The sequence below is a fragment of the Phoca vitulina genome, unplaced genomic scaffold, assembly GCF_004348235.1.
Source record: "Phoca vitulina isolate PV1807 unplaced genomic scaffold, GSC_HSeal_1.0 scaffold3, whole genome shotgun sequence".
Lineage (NCBI taxonomy): Eukaryota > Metazoa > Chordata > Mammalia > Carnivora > Phocidae > Phoca > Phoca vitulina.
This window is the reverse complement of record NW_022589706.1, coordinates 92,649,570-92,670,762: the sequence shown is the minus strand read 5'-3', so window position 1 is coordinate 92,670,762 and position 21,193 is coordinate 92,649,570. Positions and strand designations below refer to the sequence as shown.

Below are 21,193 nucleotides of genomic sequence, written 5' to 3'. Positions count from 1 at the left end.
CTGGTTCCACCAAAACAATAGCAATGACTAAAATTAATTATTTTGTGCTTCTGTGAAGATCAGTAATAGATGAGAAAGGATTTGTATGATAACAGTAATTTTATTTTACTCATTTATCGAATTGTGATTTTAAAAGATTTAAAAAATATATTTTTAATTCTATTCAGAAAACACTACTTCTTCCTTTTTGCTGGTTTTTCTTTCAAACAAGTGACTGCTATTCTATAAGTACATGTTAATTAATGAAATAGGCATACCTTTTCATTTGGTTTATTTTGGAATGAGCTGGATTCACAGACCAAAGACAGCTGACTCACCTGATTCCCTTCCTAGTATTTCTTTTAGTCTCCTTGAAGAATGGAGTATGAAAAGGATGGTTTCGCTAGCTGTCCAAGGAGGGGTAATACTATCATGGCTCTATTAGTTTGCTAGGGCTGCTGGAACGAGTACCGCAACTGAGTGGCTTAAACAACAGAAACATACAGGTTCACGATTCTGGAGGCTGAAAGTCCAAGGTCAAGGTGTCAGCAGGGCAGCCCTTCCTCTGAAGACATCAGGGAAGGATCTGTTCATGGGATCTCTTAGCTTCTGGTAGTTCCATGGCTTGTGGGAAGTAACCCCAATCTTCAGGTGGTGTTCTCCCTCTGTGTGGGCCTCTGTGTCTAAATTTCTCCTTTTTATAAGAACATAGTCATACTGGATTAGAGCCCACCCTAATGACTTCATGTTAACTTGGTCATCTGCAAAGACCTTGTTTCTAAATAAGGTCACATGCATAGGTAGTGGGGGTTAGCACTTCAACATTTTGGTGGGGGAGGAATAGAATTCATCACATCATAATAGCCTTACAAACTGACAAACCAATGAGACTTATTTAGGGAATTTTAATCTAGCTAGTTGTTTTCTGGAAGATTTCCTTGTCTCCACTGAGACTGATAAAATGGTTAAAGAGAATCCTTTTTTTTTTAATTTTTTTATTTTTTATTTTTTTTAAAGATTTTATTTATTTATTTGAGAGAGAGAGAATGAGAGAGACAGCACATGAGAGGGGGGAGGGTCACAGGGAGAAGCAGACTCCCCGCCAAGCAGGGAGCCCGATGTGGGACTCGATCCAAGGACTACAGGATCATGACCTGAGCCGAAGGCAGTCGCTTAACCAACTGAGCCACCCAGGCGCCCCAAAGAGAATCCTTTTTTAATGTCTTTCCATTTTGGGAATTCTTGGGTTTTTTTTATTTATTTATTTTTTTTTATTTTAAGTAACCCTTCCGCCACACATGGGGTTCAAACTCATGATGCTGAGATCAAGAGTCACGTGCTGTGTTGATGGAGCCAACCAGGCGCCTGGGGAATTCCTGTTTTTTAGCAAAATTGCCCATAAAACAAATTTGAGTAACATGCGTCTTTTACGTTCCCTTTCTTTTATAAAACTAGAGGTATGACTACGGAGAAGAAAAATAATAGTAAACTAAAATGACAAGTTCAACAGTTTTGGCGGGGAATTAAGATAGTAGAATTCTGAGCATTGTTGCACATTGACACATTTTTGCCTTTAGGTAATTGTAATACCAACAGGCAGTTGACTTTTTTTGGTGGTCGGGGTGGGGGGTGACAATCTATTTCAAGAACTCTGGAGAGTCCTCTCCATGATAGCTTTACAGTTCCAGACTTTCTTCTGGAAAGTTTTGTTTTATAATTATTTAATGCCTGTTTTAGTTGACCTAAAGGCTCTATTTGAGACTTCAAATTTTAAATTATAATTATTTACACATTTTACAAATAGAAACATTTAGAATAGAATAGTTTCCATCAGATTGGCACCTGAGAGACTTTAAGACAGTGCAGCCCATGTAGTCCAGAGACATTAGCTGAGACTGTGAGGAACATTGCAAAGTGCGTGGCTGGAGTAGGAGAGTGTGAGGGAAGGAAGAAGGATCAATTTTTTTTTTATTTAAAGATTTTATTTATTTATTTGACAGAGACACAGCGAGAGAGAGGGAACATAAGCAGGGGGAGTGGGAGAGGGAGAAGCAGGCTTCCCGCTGAGCAGGGAGCCCGATGCGGGGCTCGATCCCAGGACCCTGGGACCATGACCCGAGCTGAAGGCGGCCGCTTAACGACTGAACCACCCAGGCGCCCCGGGGGATCAATTTTTGATAATAAAAGAGCTTTACTATTACTTTAGCAATATAAATGAGTTTACCAGGCTTTGACCTTTTGTGGAGTGCTTCATTGTTTCATCCTATTCTTTTTTAATTGAGTTAAGGGTATTTCCCTCCCTTCACTTTGTAATTGTGCATCTATAAATTTGTGCAAATGTATAGTGCTCCTACAAATTTGTACAGCCCATGGGACTCCTCCACTGGAGGGTCAGCCTCAAATGTAGATCACAGAATAGTCCCTTCTCTCCTGTTTGCAGGGTGTAAAACCTCTTCAGGCTGTCTTACCCTTCTGCCTGGCTATTTAGTTCCATAAAATGGTAGATTAGTTGCAATATTTCAAATAGAATATTTCACATAGAATGGTGAAAGCCACGTGACATAATGCATAAAGTGCATTATGCAAAGAACATAAATGCATACACACGAAAAAGACATAAAATGCAAAGACATTGCAGGGTCTTTGCTTGGGTTCAGAGATGGGACCGTAGCAAGGACAGGAATCTAGGAGATAACTTAGAGACAGAGGAACAGTGGGAAGGGTGGGAAACTAGGAAATAGGTGGTCATGGCAGTTGATTTGGTCCAAATCTTCCTCAGCCATAAATTGAGGGAAATGAGTTACAGTTTTTAAGATTTTGACCATCTTGACCATTCTAAGAAAATAAATGAAGCAAGAGCAAAGTAAAACCAAAAACAAATAAAAACTGCTACGTATCTTAAATGTAGTGTAAATTGTGTGTTCAAACTTTTACTATTTTGGAGCATGTTATTCTGATATTTTTTAAAGTGCTCTTTCAAATAATTATTTGAAGAATTATGCACTTCCTAGAATTATCTCCCATTAAGAACTACTCACTCTGAATCCAAAGTAGATAATTTCTCAGAATATGTTAGAAATTTTTATGACCTTATGAGAAGGTCATAAACTAGGTGGGGGTGGAGAGTGGAGCACTACTAGGAAGATGTGTGAGTTGGGGATGTTGGTGATGGAATGGATTCTGACAGAGAATTCATTAGTCATTGACATGCAAATTGACTTTCCAGAATTGTAAATATTTGTATTCATTTGTTAAAGGAAAATTGGATGAGCACTCCACATTTCTTGCCATATAGCAGAAGCAGCTAAATGAATCCAGGCTTTCAGAGCATGTTTGGAGAATCTGAGAAATGATGGTGGAGTTGATAATTCACCTGGAAGTTATTTCCAGCTCTGTCATTGCCATTATCATGATGCAAGCGTAGTAATTATACTTTATGCAGAGTTTTCTGTGTCTTATCTCCAAATGCCTTAATCGTTTAGATTTTATGCAAGCATCATTTCTTCTTGATAACTTTTTGGTGATCTAGGCAGTATTTTGCATTTTATTATGATTTTTTAACATGCATAAGTAGTGTTCTAGTTTGTTTCATTACTAGAACTTTCTTCCAACCCTTTGACATGAGTAATTTGGAGAAGGGGGATTAATAAAGAGATAATAGATTAATTAATTTTTTTAAAAGATTTTATTTATTTATTTGACAGAGAGAGAGAGACAGTGAGAGAGGGAACACAAGCAGGGGGAGTGGGAGAGGGAGAAGCAGGCTCCCCGCAGAGCAGGGAGCCTGATGTGGGGCTCGATCCCAGGACTCTGGGATCACGACCGAAGCCAAAGGCAGACACCCAATGATTGAACCACCCAGGCGCCCCTAGATTAATTTAAATATCATTTCAAGTAATGTTTGTTTGAGGTGAACAAATTAATTTTTTGAGTTGAAATAAAATGCTGGCATTTGCGATATTCATGATATTATGTAGGTTTCTATAGAAGAGATTTTGTGGTTAAAAAATCATTGAAGTTCAGTTAAACTCTTCAGACCTGTTTCTTTAAAAATGTTTTTGCAGGGGTGCCTGGGTGGCTTAGTCGGTTGGGCGTCTGCCTTTGGCTCAGATCATGATCCCAGGGTCCTGGAATTGAGCCCTGTGTCAGGGTCCCTGCTCAGTGGAGAGCCTGTTTCTCTCTCTCCCTCTACTGCTCCCCCTGCTTGTGTGCTCTCTCTCTCTCGCTCTCTCTCTCTCTCTCTGTAAAATAGATAAATAAAATCTTTTTTAAAAGTTTTGCAGTTCACGATTTTCATTGAGCTAAACAGGGCTTCCTCTTGCTTAGTCTGAATTAAAGAGGTTTGGAAAGTATGAATGACTTTGAGATTTATCTGCTATGTGAATGATCCATGCCCATGCTCTCTCCTAAATAATCAGGATTTGGCAGTATAATGTTTTGCCTCCATTTATTATTCTTTTCTTTGAATTAAATGACACTTTGTGTTTGTCTTGAGACAAACAATATGTGTTTCTTAAATAGTTACATTTCTAAATGATGATGACTTGGAAAATAATAGATGCCTAGGCCAGTGCAAGTGAAATGAATGGGTAATTTGTGAATCTAATATTTTGGAAAATTATTTTAAAGCCAGACTTTGAAATTACTGAAATATGCAAAATCTGATGGAATTTTTTGGTAGAACTTACTTTCTTAACTTCTTTACTTATGAAATGAAGGCCATCATAAGTGACTTTTAACAGAGTTCTGTGAAATTCTTCAGCTGTCCGAGTTTGCTTTGTCTCTGCTTCAGTGTCCTGCTTGTGGCCTCCCAGTAGACGCTCTGCAAACTGTATTAGTAAGAAGGGAAATGTAGGGCCTCAATCCGCCTGCACTTAAGGGATGTTATTCCCCCCTCCCTCGGGGGTGCTTGCATTTTAATTTTGACTCTTTTCAAGACTGAAAAGAATGACTCAAATCATGGACCCTGGAGCAGCTACATGAGGATGATATGTAAGGGGAAGCGAATTTCCAGGGGCACTCAATTAAACCAAACAATTCTACTTGGTGGGAATTTTCCCAAGACTGACATTAGGCAATGTCATCAACACCAACACCTTTTTGAAATTATAGACATAATCTTTAGAATTTCATGACTACCGCTTGAGGTTAAAAAGAGAAAAAGCATTTTGCTCTTTCGTGGTGAATAAATCAGCTGGAAGGAATATGTAACACAGTCAATAACAGCTAATTTATAAGTAGAGCACTGAATTTTGTTTCTGTGCTTCTTATCTCTGACCTCAGGTGAAGTGGAAGGTGATACATACATGATAAGAATTTTGCATGATATCATCTAATATTTGGGATGTAATATCAGACATGAGTCACACTCTTGCACTTTTCCCCTTTTAAAATATAATTGATGATTACAGCTTTGTAATAGACCTTAAAGTCCAGAATTGTGATGCCGCCAGCTTTGCTTTTCTTTTTCAACGATTCCTCTGGCTATTTGGGGTCTTTTCTGGTTCCATACAAATGTTAGGATTATTTGTTCCATTTCTTTGAAAAAAGTGGATGATATTTTGATAGGGATTTCATTAAATGCATAGATTGCTCTAGGTAGCATTGACGTTTTCACAATATTTATTCTTCCAATCCATGAGCATGGAAGGTTTTTCCATTTCTTTGTGTCTTCCTCAATTTCTTTCATGAGTATTTTATAGTTTTCTGAGTACAGATTCTTTGCCTCTTTGGTTAGATTTATGCCTAGGTATCTTATGGTTTTGGGTGCAATTGTAAATGGGATCGACTCCTTAATTTCTCTTTCTTCTGTCTTCTTGTTGGTGTATACAAATGTAACTGATTTCTGTGCATTGATTTTATATCCTGCCACTTTACTGAATTCCTGTATGAGTTCTAGCAGTTTTGGGGTGGAGTCTTTTGGGTTTTCCACATAACAAGTCAGGAAACAACAGATGTTGGCGAGGATGTGGAGAAAGGGGAACCCTCCTACACTGCTGGTGGGAATGCAAGCTGGTGCAGCCACTCTGGAAAACAGTATGGAGGTTCCTCAAAAAGTTGAAAATAGAGCTACCGTACGACCCAGCAATTGCACTACTGGATATTTACCCCAAAGATACAAATGTAGTGATTTGAAGGGGTACGTGTACCCCAATGTTTATAGCAGCAATGTCCACAATAGCCAAACTATGGAAGGAGCCAAGATGTCCATCGACGAATGAATGGATAAAGAAGAGGTGGTATATATATACAATGGAATATTATGCAGCCATCAAAAGAACCCCGAAATCTTGCCATTTACAACGACGTGGATGGAACTGGAGGGTATTATGCTAAGTGAAATAAGTCAGAGAAAGACATGTATCATATGATCTCACTGATATGAGGAATTCTTAATCTCAGGAAACAAACTGAGGGTTGCTGGAGTGGTGGGGGGTGGGAGGGATGGGGTGACTGGGTGATAGACATCCAGGAGGGTATGTGCTATGGTGAGTGCTGTGAATTGTGTAAGACTGTTGAATCACAGACCTGTACCTCTGAAACAAATAATGCATTATATGTTTAAAAAAAAAAAGAAGAAGATAGCAGGAAGGGAAAAATGAAGGGGGGGGGAAGCAGAGGGGGAGACGAACGATGAGAGACTATGGACTCTGAGAAACAAACAGGGTTCTAGAGGGGAGGGGGGTGGGGGGAAGGGTTAGCCCAGTGATGGGTATTAAAGAGGGCACGTTCTGCATGGAGCACTGGGTGTTATACGCAAATAATGAATCATGGAACACTACATCAAAAACTAATGATGTGGGACGCCTGGGTGGCTCAGTTGGTTAAGCGACTGCCTTCGGCTCGGGTCATGATCCTGGAGTCCCGGGATCGAGTCCCACATCGGGCTCCCTGCTCGGCAGGGAGTCTGCTTCTCCCTCTGACCCTCTCATGCTCTCTCTGTCTCATTCTCTCTCTCAAATAAATAAATAAAATGCTTAAAAAAAAAAAAAAAACTAATGATGTAATGTATGGTGATTAACATAACATAATAAAATAAAATTAAAAAATAAAATAAAATATAATTGGACTTGCTGTTTGCTTAACTAAAAAAGAAAGCACAATTAGTGTGGACACCATGATGTTAATGACCAAAATCAAATCAAATCAAATCAAATCAAATCAAATCAAATCTGCGAAATCCTCATTTAAACAAAGAAGCACGTGCTGTCAACATGGAGGCGAAATCGTTCTGGCTGGATCTCTCACTGCTTATGTGGAAAAATCATGTCAACTGAGGACAGGCTCAGTATGTTCAAATGGTTATTTCTATTAAAGGGTTTTGGGATTCTTTTCTACTTCAGGGTCAGTGCGGCTTCGAGGTGGCAAACACGAGTTTGAAGGCACCGTGGAAATATATGCAAATGGAGCTTGGGGCACAGTGTGTGGCAGCCACTGGGATGATTCGGACGCCTCAGTCATTTGTCACCAGCTGCAGCTGGGGTGAGTTCGCCCATCCTTGCCCAAACCAGGCTGCTGATACCGGAGTGTAATGGCGGGCACCCGTCGCTGCAATGGAAAGATGTCACGCATCTTCCTTCCTCTGCCTCACCTCCCTCATTCTCACTTTTCACAAGAGTTATAAAGAAAGGACCCCACGGGGAAGGAATGCTGACCAGGAAATAAGCAAATGCTGAGTAGTCCGATGTTAAAAGTGTCCTTTGGTCTTTGTCTTTAAAAATCATCCTTTAGTCCTAGGAAGCCAGGAACGGGATTCTGAGGATTGTCATTTCTCAGTAGCGTCATTTGCATCTCAGCGGCTACTTGTAGCCGTCCACAACTTCCACCTTTTTGTGCGGGAAGGAGGCGACGTTCACCCGCTCTCTCATCCCGAGATGGGAAAGGCGTGGTGTCCAGGCCTGGCGCTTCCGTGCTCAGGCGGCCCTGCTAGCCGGGGCGGCCCGCGGCTTCCCCGCAGCTCTGAGCACTCTCTCTACACAGTTGGTGCTCACTACTTGCCACCAGGCCCAGTGCTTTTAAGCCAAGTGCCAGGGGCTTCACCGGGAGCGGAAGGCTCCATTTTGGAACAAAAGGTTTTGCTTTTGTGGTTGTTCTTATTGTTCTGTTTTTGTGTCTCATTTATTTATTTATTTTATTTTTTTGCAAGTGCACTTGCCAGATGTTTTCCTTGGCCTCTCTCACTAGAGATCTTTAGAAAGCATGGAAACTACCTCGTTATGAACAGGCAGTTCCAAAAGACTGAAAAAAGTTTTGCAGTTTACAAATATTTTGGATTAATAATCAGTGAGTGGTAATATCTAATAGGATGATAGAAATGAAAAGGTTGGTCAACTGCAGTCAGATCAGTAAGAACTTTAATTTGTCTGCTTCCTCCTGTCTTCTTGTTAGGAAGGTGGGCAATAAATATTTAGTAAAGACAAACCCTTCTGAAGGCTTAAGTTTTGTTCAGGCTTTTGATGCTGTTAAAGCAGCAAATAGGCTTAATGTACTTAATGAATTAACTAATTTTTAAAAGTGAGTGTTGGTGTAAGTCTGGATGAAAGAAGGAATAAGGCTATACAGCTTATAAAGTGTTATGGTGTTTGGGACTGTTAATTACTGATTTGATCAATGAATATTTTGTCTGGCAAATAGTCATTGGCAGGTGGACAGGACACAGAGAGTGTTGACTTGATGCTTTTTCTTTTGAGGGTCTTAATGTGTAACAAATTTGTAGACTGGTGTCAGTGTCTTCCTTAAAATACGCATTTATATGTGCGTTTATTACCCCTGAAAATCAGGGAAGAATACGATTTCCTATGAGACTCTGACATAAAAAACCAAAACACTATAGTGGAGATATGAACTGCTAGTCTTTTGGTTGATGAAAGAATATAAACTATGATCCTGCAAACAGAAACTTCAGATAAACTGATCTGATTACTTATATCATCTCTTAGTTGATCCTTTTTTTTTTTTTTAAGTAATCTCTACACCCAAAGTGGGACTCAAATTCCCGACCCAGAGATCAAGAGTCCCGTACCCTCTGACTGAGCCAGCCAGGCACCCCTCATTTTTATTTATTTTTATTTTTTAGTAGTCCATTAAAAAAAAAGGTATTATATAATTAGATCAGAGCAGCTCAGAATTATTGCTGTTAAGACATGTTCATATTTTAGATATATCCCAAATGTTTACTGTTTGGTTGATGGTGGAAGCTGTCGTATGGAGACAATTCTAGAGATTACCATGTTAATCAGATAAGCCTTTAATCTTTTTAAAACTTAATATCAATTTGTACATATCAGAGGTTACTTATAAAATATGTAGATTAGATGAGTTAAAAGCAGAGCCCATCTGCATGTTACCATTTTATTAATTGGTTTCAAAGTCTTGCTAGCAAATACTATATATAAGGTTTTAAAAATTTTGTGAATGGATTGCCTCTCTTGATATTATCTTACTTATATGTAGTAGTAATCATTTTGAAAATGCTAGTCTAGGGGCGCCTGGGTGGCTCAGTTGGTTAAGCGTCTGACTTGATCTCAGCTCAGATCATGATCTCAGGGTCCTGAGATTGAGCCCTGAGTCAGGCTCCCTGCTCATCGGGGAGTCTGCTTCTCCCTCTGCCCCTCCCCCTGCTTTGCTCTCTCTCTCTCTTTCTCAAATGAATAAATAAAATCTTTAAAAAAAAAAAAAAAAAAAGAAAGAAAATGCTAGCCTAAACTGTCGCCAGGCATCCAGACCACCCTTCCTTTTAGACAGCAGAAGGCAGAGCTACAGAAAATTGCAGCTTAGAGTAATTTGCAGCTGAGTCCAGACTAGAATCCATGTCTCACTGAGCCACATGACACATTTCTTTCACAAAACCACCAGCTTCTTTTTTAAATCTGTAGTATTTGCCCATATATACTTTTTTCCCCTAAAATGAGCCATAGGTAGGAAAGGCACATGCATACCATTAGTTATTTAAGATTGATTAAAATGATTGCCGTAGGTAACCAACCCAAGTTCTGATCTGATGTTTTGATTTCCTTGAAACTTATGCAACCCGTTATATTTTTCTTTTCCTTCCACATCTGTCTTTATTGATTTCTTCCATTTAAAACAATCTAAATACTTTGACAAAAAATTCACCTATATTCGATAAACCTAACCTCGATCATTGTGTTTCCAGACGAAAAGGAGTCGCAAAACAAACCCCGTTTTCTGGACTGGGCCTTGTTCCCATTTATTGGAGCCATGTCCGTTGCCGAGGAGATGAAGAAAACATACTGCTTTGTGAAAAAGACGTCTGGCAGGGTGGGGCGTGTCCTCGGAAGACGGCGGCTGCTGTCACGTGTAGCTTTTCCCAGGGTAAAAACGTCTCTTTTACCTTTTCAACAAGATTCCAGGTGATAAAATTGTCTTTGTCAAATCATTTCCTCAAAGAGTTTAAATACAGACATTAAGTCTGAATCATCATATTATATAGTCAAATCGTCTTCAGTGGGAGTGCGTCTAACATTCTGAATTCCATTTAACTTTCAAATGATATCTCACTCTTAAGGTGTTTTCTATTTTATCTAATTTGCTTACAGAAATATTGTATATTGTACGTGAAACATATATTTTGCTAATGGAAGGTCATGATAGAGTCAAGATGGAAAATCATCTTGGAACCAAATATAAAACACAGCAACTACGACAAAATATTTTCACTTTATAGGATAGAATGTGGTCGTGGAACCAGTGTTCTCCTTTGAGTTGTCAATAGCACATTCCATAATATGGATAACTGCCTCGGATAAAAGCTCCTTCACAAGGCGCGCCTGGGTGGCTCAGTCCTTAAGCGTCTGCCTTCGGCTCAGGTCATGATCCCAGGGTCCTGGGATCTAGTCCCGCATCAGGCTCCCTGCTCTGTAGAGAGCCTGCTTCTCCCTCTCCCTCTACCTGTTGCTCTGCCTACTTGTGCTCTCTCTCTACCTCTCTGTCAAATAAATAAATAAAATCTTAAAAAAAAAAAAAGGCTCCTTCCCAGCACTATATACTAGCCTTGAGATGATGAACATGGTTCAGTACACATATATGCGGACGTTTGTATGAACATGAGTGGAGAAGGGAACAGCTGCTTTTCCTGATGGCTGATGGGTTTTCTGGGGACCGTGGCATATTTTAATGTGTGACCAGAACCTGAGACTATCACACTGTCACAGCGTCCCTTCTTGCATTCTCCTTGAAGATAGCAGCATGATCAGATTTCCTAGGTCTTAAAGAGCTAGCAGCCAGCCCAGGGCATTGGTTTCTGTTGGAGTGCAAGTATCAGGGGAGGAATGGAAACTCTCTCACCACAAAACATACAGAGACTCAACTTAGAGTAATTCCTGTGAATTGGCTGGAAGAACCAATTGGAAGATAGGGTGCAGGTATGTGCTTTGAACCACAGTTCTTTTTTGAGTGGGCCAAGCACATGTTAAATCTTGATGTTTTGTAAATGTTTCCTCTTCTTTTTTGGTTCTCCACTTTTGGATAATGCTACTTTGGGCAGTATATGTTTATGCATTGCTGCTTCAAGGATGATGTGAATTGGGCTCAGTAACTCATTACTTTTTGTAGACTATTGCTTGTACTTTATGTTCCACCTGATGGATAAAATGTTTGACATTTTTCAAGTACTGAAATAAATAAAATCTTGAAAACAATAATTATTTTTCTTTCAGGATATCTATCTACTTAAAAAAAATTCCTTCTGCTCTCTATCATCTATCCACCTGTTTATACTCCGATTGCAAAGATAAATTTAAGGTCATTTGTAAGCATATATATAAATGTGGGAGGTTGAGATAAGATAGAAGTGAGAGAGAAGAATGAGAGAAGTTAGAATGTGAAAGGAGATAGCTCAGATCAGCAAATATTGAGTCTACTTCAAGGCACAGTAATAGACCTTTGATATATTTTTGTAGTTTGGAAATTACATTTAGTACCTTGTTAGTACTTGTTGCTTTTCCAACACTTACAAAGTAGGAGATTGTGTAGCAGTATTTGATATAGGAAGTAGTAATTTAAATGAACATGTCTGGGAGTTTTATTTATCCGTAAGTTAACCGTGAGTCAACTACCTCACTGAATTCTCTTTCAAATGATTTTTTGTGTGCTTGTTGGGAGGATGTGGGATGATGATGAAATTTTGTCTTTGAGCTTTTCTATATTTTCACAATTATATAGCCAGAAAAACCCCAATGTTTTAAAATAAAACATGACACTAAAAAATATAAGGTAGTATGCCATACAGTTCTGGATTACAGGTGATTTTAAATTTCCTCTTAAAAAATTTTGTTTTTCGGGGCGCCTGGGTGGCCCAGTCAGTTAAGCGTCTGCCTTCAGCTCGGGTCATGATCCCAGGATCCTGGGGTTGATCCCCACGTCAGGCTCCCTGCTCAGTGGGGAGTCTGCTTCTCCCTCTCCCTCTGCAGCTCCCCCTGCTTGTGCTCTCTCTCTCTCTGTGTCAAGTAAATAAATAAAATCTTCAAATTTTTTTTTTCTGTTTTCTCCAAGCTTACCACAGTGGTAGGGGGAGGAGAGGCAGGGGCGAATATAATAACTTAAGAAACTAATACATCTTCCCATCTTTTTTTTTTTTTTGTAGTTTCCAAGCTTTTTGAAGGAAAAATAAACATAATAACATGCAAATTTAGGTTTCTTAGCACCATTCAGCCATCAGTTAATTATAAGAAGCTAATATACAATACTGAGAACACTTAACGTTTATTAAAACTATCTTTATTCTTTTTACAAATTGTAAGTACTAGTGGACTTATGTAAATAAGCTAAATTATGAAGATCAGAATATGAGTATATATAAATATTCACTAATCTGAATCTCTGCTGCAAAATTCAAGTATGATATTTGAATATAAATATGAATATCCCAATACCATTTACCGACAGCTGCTTACACTGTGGGGGAATTAGAAGCATATTTCATGTGGATAAATAATTAGCATTGGCAAAGCTGCAGTTAAATTTCTGAATAGGGGCCCAGCCTGTTCTGAAACTTGTACCATATTACATTCTTTATTCCAGAAAAATTACACTGTCTTACTATTTCCCAAACACATTCAACTTTGTGCTTCTATACATTTGCTCATACTGTTCATTTTGCCTGAACTGCACTTACCCCATCTCTGAGTTCTGCAATCCCATCCATCCACCTTGGCCCTCTTTAGATACCAGCTTCTTCAGAAGAGGTTCCCAGACTACCCCCAATGGTAAGCAAGCTCCCTTGCTTCTGCACCCCTGCAGGGTCTTGATGATTTCTTCTCTGTGCTCGTTTTGACCATGTCCTTAGGTAGCAAACCTCTTGAGGATAGGGTCTGTCTAGTGCTCCTTTGAATGCCCCTGCAGGTGCCTAGTATCTGTTAAACAGAATCGAGTGAATGAATATTGCTAAGTATTTTTTTCTTGTTTGGGATGCTCTTTCTAGGCTTTAGCTATCACTTATCACTCCAGTCAGTCAACAAATACCTATTGCATGCCTTCTGCATGCTGGGTACCTGAGATAAACAGGTGAAAGAGAAAGGCACGTCCTCTGTCCCGAGTTCCAGCTGTTAGGAGGCAGACAATCTACGCGAAAACCAATAAATCAATGACGGTTTTAGACAAAGTAAATACTCAGAAGGCAACGTAGTAGAAAGTACCTTTGGGTGCGGCATTAGCTGAGGAGGCCAGGGCAGGCCTCCTAAACAAAGGACAATTCAGAGTTGAGAACTGAATGATGAGAGCGACACAGCCGGGGGAAGATCTGTGGGAAAATTTTTCAAGCAGAAGGAACAGGAAGCATTCAAACCCTACGGTGGGAACGAACCTTGAGTGTTTTAGGGACAGAAGGAAGAGGGCGTTGTAGGTATAGCCCGATGAAGGAGGCCAGGGCTAGAGAGGGATGTTCAGGACACTGACAAGGATCAGATCAGAGCATTGTGGACTGTAATAAGGAATTCGCTATGCGAAGCTTTTGGTAGTTCATAGACTCTTTTTTTTTTTTTTTTTAAGATTTTATTTATTTATTTATTTGACAGAGAGAGACAGCGAGAGAGAGGGAACACAAGCAGGGGGAGGGGGAGAGGGAAAAGCAGGCTTCCCGCTGAGCAGGGAGCCCGATGCGGGGCTTGATCCCAGGACCAGGGGATCATGACCGGAGCCGAAGGCAGACGCTTAACGACTGAGCCACCCAGGCGCCCCAGTAGTTCATAGAAAATGAATACGAACCAATTCATATCCAAATGAATTCTACATCTTGTTTTTTGTAGGTATTGGCCATGATGTTCACTACCTTGTTATAATGAGTTAGATGTTAACTTGGTATCTACAAATACAAAAATATTTCTGTACTGAAGACAAGTATGTTACAGACATAAGTGCCATTCTTAAGAATTACATGTTGGCAATGCTCAAGTTACTGTACATAAAAAAAATTAGTGTCACCACATAATGCCATAAAATTAAATGTGTTTCCAGTAAACTATAGTTTTGAGTGTGTCTTTTCTGGTTTCTGAGGTTGTTGGAGGAAAAGTGAATTTAGACTACTTCCTCTTAAGAGCTATTTGTATGAATGTAATTCAATTTGGAGTATTTTTTAAAATAATTTTTATTAATTTTTTTTTTTTTTTTATTATTCAGTAAACTCTACCCCCAGCGTGAGGCTGTAACTACTCACAACCCTGAGATCAGGAGTTGCCTGCTCTACTGACTGAGCCAGCCGGGCACCCCCAATTTGGAGTATTTTATTGGTCAAGAATACCATAATACATATTAGATGTGTGTGTATGTCCAAATCCCTGAAGTGGCTTAATAAATATGACTTAATTACTGAGAATGGCAAATAAATAGAATATATCTAATCTCATCGGTCAATGCAAATGTTTAGGTATAATTTGTTTCTAATTTCACATGGCACAGGCCCGGCGTTCCCTGTCATACGCCTCGTGGGTGGGAGAAGTGCGCGGGAAGGCCGAGTGGAAATCTACCATGCTGGTCAGTGGGGGACTGTCTGTGATGACCAGTGGGATGAAGCGGATGCAGAAGTGATCTGCAGGCAGCTGGGCCTGAGGTTTGTTTTTATTCTCATTTTGTTTAAGTTGTGGAATCCATTCTTTCCATACCCAGAGGTAGGTGCCTGTGTGTTTAAATTGTACATTTCCTCAAACAAATAGAAAAAGTCACCTTGCGATCTTTGTACTAGGCTGTAGGCTCCCTGAAGAGAATTTATATGTACCTATAGGTCTAACCTGTTTGTGTCTGAATTCAGTTGATTTTATATGCCTGAGAATCTCAGCCTTTTACTCCTTTTCATTAATCGTATTTACATTACCCCAGGTAATGACCGGCACCGTCAGTGGCAGAGACTTACTGAAGTCATCTGCTGAAGCTCCTTCTTAGGCTTTAATTGAAGCTCGGCTTCTCTCCCCAAGTATGATCTCAACTTTTGACTTTGCTTTCTTATTTTTTAGGTATGTGCTTAGAACAGAGGATGTTTATTAATGTGCAAAGGAAATAATCCCCACGTAGGATGTGGAAATGAAGCATGTGTAATAAAAACAGCAGTATGAAAATCAACATTCTATGTTGCTTGAGTTGTGATTATTCTGGAATAGTATGTTGTGATTTTGGATTTTTAATCCCTTTGTTTAGTGATTCTGAATATTGGTATAACAAGCCTAAAAGTTTCTCTAGAATTATATTAGGGGATTGGGGCGCCTGGCTGGCTCAGTCGGTTGAGCGTCCAACTCCTGATTTGGCTCAGGTCATGATCTCAGGGTCGTGAGATGGAAACCCTCAATGGGCTCTGCGCTCAGTGTGGAGTCTGCTTGAGATTCCCTCTCCCTCTGCCCCACCCCCTCTCCCCCCACACTCTCTAAGTAAATAAATCTTAACAAAATAAAATAAAATTAGGGGATCTTTTCAAAGTTGATATTTTACTTTAAATTTGTAAATTTCTTCATTTAGAGCTTTGCGGGTGGTGATGGGGAGGCCTCTTTAGATCAAAGGTTTTCTGTTCATGTATCACTTTCTTTTCAGTTAAGCATAATCCTTGACACTGGAGCATGATTTTTGAACCTTAAACCATTTTTACTCATTTGTTTTGCAACTGTTTTTGCAACTGACCCCCCTCTTTTTCAAAACTCTATACTGAAGCAATTTAAAGTAAAATACTGACATTTTAACATTTTACCTCTAAATACTTCAGTACGTATCTCTTAAAAATAAGAACATGGTGCTACATGGCCAAATTAACATTATCACAACTAATATAATTGATAATCATTCTTTTTTTTTTTTTTTTAGAGAGAGAGAGTGTTTGCGAGCGGTGGGGGAGGGGCAGAGGGAGAGAGAGGGAATCTTAAGCAGACTTCACACCCAGCATGGAGTCCTACTTGGAGCTGGATCTCACGACCTTGAGATCATGACCTGAGCTGAAATCAGATGCTTAACTGACTGAGCCACCTAGGTGCCCCATTGGTAATCATTCTTAACATTTTCTAATATCCCATCACATTCAATTTCCCATAGTGGCCCCCACAATGTTCTTGACAGATGGATTGTCTTAAGCAGAATTTAGTCCAGGATCATGCAGTGCATCTGGATGTTGTGTACCTGAAGTCTCTTTGAATCTAGAACAGCCTCTTGTTATTCATGACACTGACTTGTGGAAGAGACAGAACGGTTGTTCTGGAGAATGTCCTTTCCTCCTGGATTTGTCTCATTTCTTCCTACTGGTGTCATTTCATTTACTCCTCTGGCTCTTGTAATTCCTGAAACTGGAGTCTAGATCCGAAGCTTGATTAGATCAAAGCAGGTATTTTGGCCAGGATTCATCACAGGTGATGTGTCTTGGGGTCTTCCCATTGCTGAGGCCAAGCTTGAGCACTGGGTTAAGGGGGCATTGGCCTGATCCTTCACTGTCAAGTTACATTTCCCCTGTAACTGATTCTGGGACCTAATTGCTATTTCAGAGTTCATGCGTAGGACAGGACCGGCATGGCAAATCCTGTGTCTCTGGAGCTTATAATTATCAGTGGTGTGAAGTTTACTGGTATGATTATTTTCTTTGGGTGGGTTAGAAAGAAGGCCAACCAGTTCTTGTTGAGAAAATTGTTATTAAACATTAATTTTGAGACTACATTTTCAAAATGTTCTGAGGGGGTATCAATTTCAATACCAATTTCCCTCAAATTTCCAGGTGTTGCTTATGGATTCAACACAGCATAAAATTATCATCATGTGCCCTGTACTCAAAACAACCTGGATTTGAGTCCCACTTCTGGAGATGAGAAAAGTTAGATCCCCTCATCTGTAACATATTTCTTGACATACGGGGACTGTTGTCTAACAGCACAGTTAGCTGTTAGCACACATAATACGTATATAATACACATTGGCTATCAAGGTCAGTCAAATTAGGGACTGTTATAGTTGAAAGATGTTATTAACAGTCAAAGTAAACCGAGTATTTGGTGGTAGATTATCCAACACTCTTTCTCTATCCAGGAGTTCTATTTAGTTAGCTGTATCTATGAATTTCATATTTTTTGAAACATTCTAGTGTGTGTATATGTATATTTACCAGGTTATCAATTACGTGGTGCTAATTGATTTTCAAGTTAGTTACTAAGAAACCTATGTCTTTGCCAAAAATATTAAGAACTTTAAGGGCAGAGTAATAGCGTATTTAACATTGCTAGCTGCAGTATGGATTACTCTAAATTTAAGCTATAAGGCATTTTTTTATTATTAATATATTTCTGTGGGGAAAAGGCAGGTTTTGTTGCATAGAAAAATGCGTAGAAAACTTAGAGTATCGGGGTGCCTGGGTGGCTCAGTCAGTTAAGTGGCTGCCTTCAGCTCAGGTCATGATCCCTGGGTCCTGGGATCGAGTTCCGTGTCGGGCTCCCTGCTCAGCGAGGAGCCTGTTTCTCCCTCTCCCTCTGCCTGTTGCCCCCCCTGTTTGTGCTCTCTCTCTCCCTCTGTCTCTGTCAAATAAATAGATAAAATCTTTAAAAAAAAAAGAAAATTTAGAGTATCATAGAGATACACTGTGAATATTGATTATATTTATAGTTACAGAAGTGATTCTAAAAATTTATGTTGTAATGTAGAATTCTTTCTTGAGAGCCAAAGATTTCTTTCACTTAAATAAACAGTTCTTAAACAAAGACCATGTTGACAAACAATAGTCTATACGTAGAAAGGATACAGAGATGGAATCACCAGGAAGATTATATTGATGTTGGACACCTGCGAGGGCCAAGTGTTTCCATCTTTCTCGAGCATTAACTTATTGTCATCTTTTGTATGAGGAGATTCATGTTTGGAGAAGTAATTGAAAGGAAAAATATCTCCAGATTTACAAGGCAGCAAAAATCCTCCACGAACCTATGCAACAACAGATGATTCAGCTTGGTAGACATTTGTTTTTATTGTAAGCACGCTGATGCTCTGAGCTGATAGTGTTTGGTTTTGCCTTTCTTTCATTTGATCTTACAATTATCTCCTAAGTTCGCATTAAAGCAATATTCTGCAACTGCTCCTCCTTTATAATTTGTTTGCTTATTTAGTGCCACGGCACTTTCAGATGAAATAGCTTTTAATGGCACATGTTTGATAACAGCATAATTGTTGCTTGTCTCAATTTATGATTTTTTTCTTAAGCAAATGTCATCTCCATCTTATTTGTTTGTTGAATTCCCAAAGGGAAACTACATCATGCCTCCTGGAGTGGTGGCTACAATTTCTTCGGGAGACGCTGTCTTGTTGGCTTTCATTTTTTAATGGTGTCTGTAGAGTTTGGGAGCTGGCAAGCTTCCTACACACAAAAGAAATCACTGTACTTTTGATACTCAAATTTGAGTAACCCACAACTTGGAGAAAGATTAGGAACAGGAAAGGAGGCAGCCAGATGTTAGGAAATTGTCTTGAGAACATGTGTGTACACAGCGAAGTTTCAGGTGAAGACGTTTGTTTTTATTTATTTTTATTTATTTAAATTCAATTAGCCAACATATAGAACATCACTAGTTTCAGATGTAGAGTTCAGTGAATCATCAGTTTCATAGAACACCCAGTGCTCATCACAACATGTGCCCTCTTTAATACCCATCGCCCAGTTACCCCATTCCCCCACCCTCCTCCCCTCCAGCAACCCTCAGTTTGTTTCCTACAGTTAAGAGTCTCTCATGGTTTGTCTCCCTCTCTGATTTCTTCCCATTCCGTTTTTCCCTCCCTTCCCCTATGATGCTCTAGGCTATTTCTTATATTCCTCATATAAGTGAAACCATATGATATTTGTCTTTCTCTGATTGACTTATTTCACTCAGCATAATACCCTCCAGTTCCACCCATGTTGATGTAAATGGTAAGATTTCATCCTTTCTGATGGCTGAGTAGTATTCCATTGTACATATTCCATTGTATATATATACCACATCTTCTTTATTCATCCATCCGTCGATGGACATCTGGGCTCTTTGCACAGTTTGGCTATTGTGGACATTGCTGCTATAAACATTGGGGTGCAGGTACTCCTTCGGATCACTACGTTTGTATCTTTGGGGTAAATCCCTAGTAGTACAATTGCTGGGTCATAGGGTAGTTCTATTTTTAGCTTCTTGAGGAAGCTCCATACTGTTTTCCAGAGTGGCTGTACCAGCTTGCATTCCAGGTGGAGTTCCTTTTGTGCAGTTAAAGTGAAAACATTTCCCATGTCTTTCAGGACTCTTAAAAGCATAGTTTAGAACTATGACATCATATTTTATTGTGTAGATATGCCATAATTTACATAGGAATTTAAAAATTGTGAACACATCTTTCTTAGGTTTTTTTTGGCTATAAAATTATCATACAAAACCATTTTATTGAGTAGTCAGAATAAAAATCTGGTACAAATTGCTTTTAAAAAGTACTTCTTTGCTTTTTTATTTTACTGTTCATTAATTTTTTTGTACTTTATAGATTTTACCATAAAGACAACCTGGAGACCTTGTGTAACAGAAGAGGAAATTAGGCCCTCTAAGATTACCCAAAGCCCTAAAGTCATACTGTTAAGTGAGAACCAAAATCCTTTTTTTTTTTTTTTTTTTTAAAGTAGGAGCCCAGTGAGGGGCTTGAACTCACAATCCTGAGATCAAGACCTGATCTGAGATCAAGATGAGATGAAGAGTCGGACGCTTAACTGACTGAGCCACCTAGGCGCCCCAAGAACCAGAATCTTGAGATTTATGGTTCCCAGTGTAGAATTTTTTTCTTTCATGTTATACTATTTGCAAAATAGCCAGGTGTTAATAAGAATAAATACAAATATAGGGCTGAAAGAAATAGAGAATTCAAGAGATAAAAGTTCATTGTAGGGAGAAAATGCTGATAGACTGTATTTGAGGTGCCGTAGGGACCCCACTGAAAATGCCCCAGGAGGCTGTGAGATAGCAAAGTGTTTCAGAGTCAGCTCTGTAGCCAGACAAGCTTCACCAGCAGTGGTGGTGTAACGCTGGGCAAATTATCTAACTTCTGGGCCTCAGTTTCCTCTTCTGTAAATTGGGGATCATAATACTGGGTTGTAGGGAGGATTAAATGAGTTAATACACATAAACCTGGTAGACCAGTGCCTGGCCTTTAGTTTGTAAATTTTTAACCTAAATATTGTACAAAAAAATGATACTAATCTTTTAAGTCTCTAAAAATGTGTTAGCTAAGAATGCATTCTTACTGTGTTGACTGTTGTAACATTCAGCATCTTATATGTTCAGTGGCCATTGATATTTCTTCTGTGAATAGCCTCATCTTCTCCATGCCCCTATTTTTTTTTTAATGTTTGTTGTTTTGTCTCTCATTATAATGTAATTATAACATTATTATTATCAATTTCTAAGAGTTTTTTCTTCTTTGATTGCTGTTACATATTACAAATATTTCTTCCTGCCTGTTGGTTTGCCTTTTGACTCTGATTATGGTGTATTTTGCTATACAGTAGTTTAAATTTATATGTGGTTAAATTAAACTTTTTCAGTTTTTCTGACTTCTGGGTTTCTTTTCTTGCTCAGGAAATCCTCTTTGTCCCAAGGTGGTGTTATTCTTACACTATGTTCTTTATTTTATTCCAATACTTCTGAGCCCTCCTTTCTTCCCATCCTCACCCTTCCTTCCTTCCTTCTCTCTCTCTCCCTCTCTCTTTCTTTTTCTTTCTTTCTTTCTTTCTTTCTTTCTTTCT

The 21,193-nt window shown here is 39.1% G+C and overlaps 1 protein-coding gene across 1 annotated transcript in view; it reads left to right on the top strand.

Annotated features, from left to right (window-relative positions):
• Nucleotides 1-21,193, top strand: part of PRSS12 (serine protease 12) — a 77,395-nt gene that overhangs the window by 8,544 nt on the left and 47,658 nt on the right. The window contains exons 2-4 of the mRNA XM_032401089.1: nt 7,323-7,461; nt 10,136-10,314; nt 14,893-15,043. Coding sequence (XP_032256980.1) covers nt 7,323-7,461; nt 10,136-10,314; nt 14,893-15,043 — 469 coding nt within the window. The remainder of the gene's footprint in view (nt 1-7,322; nt 7,462-10,135; nt 10,315-14,892; nt 15,044-21,193) is intronic.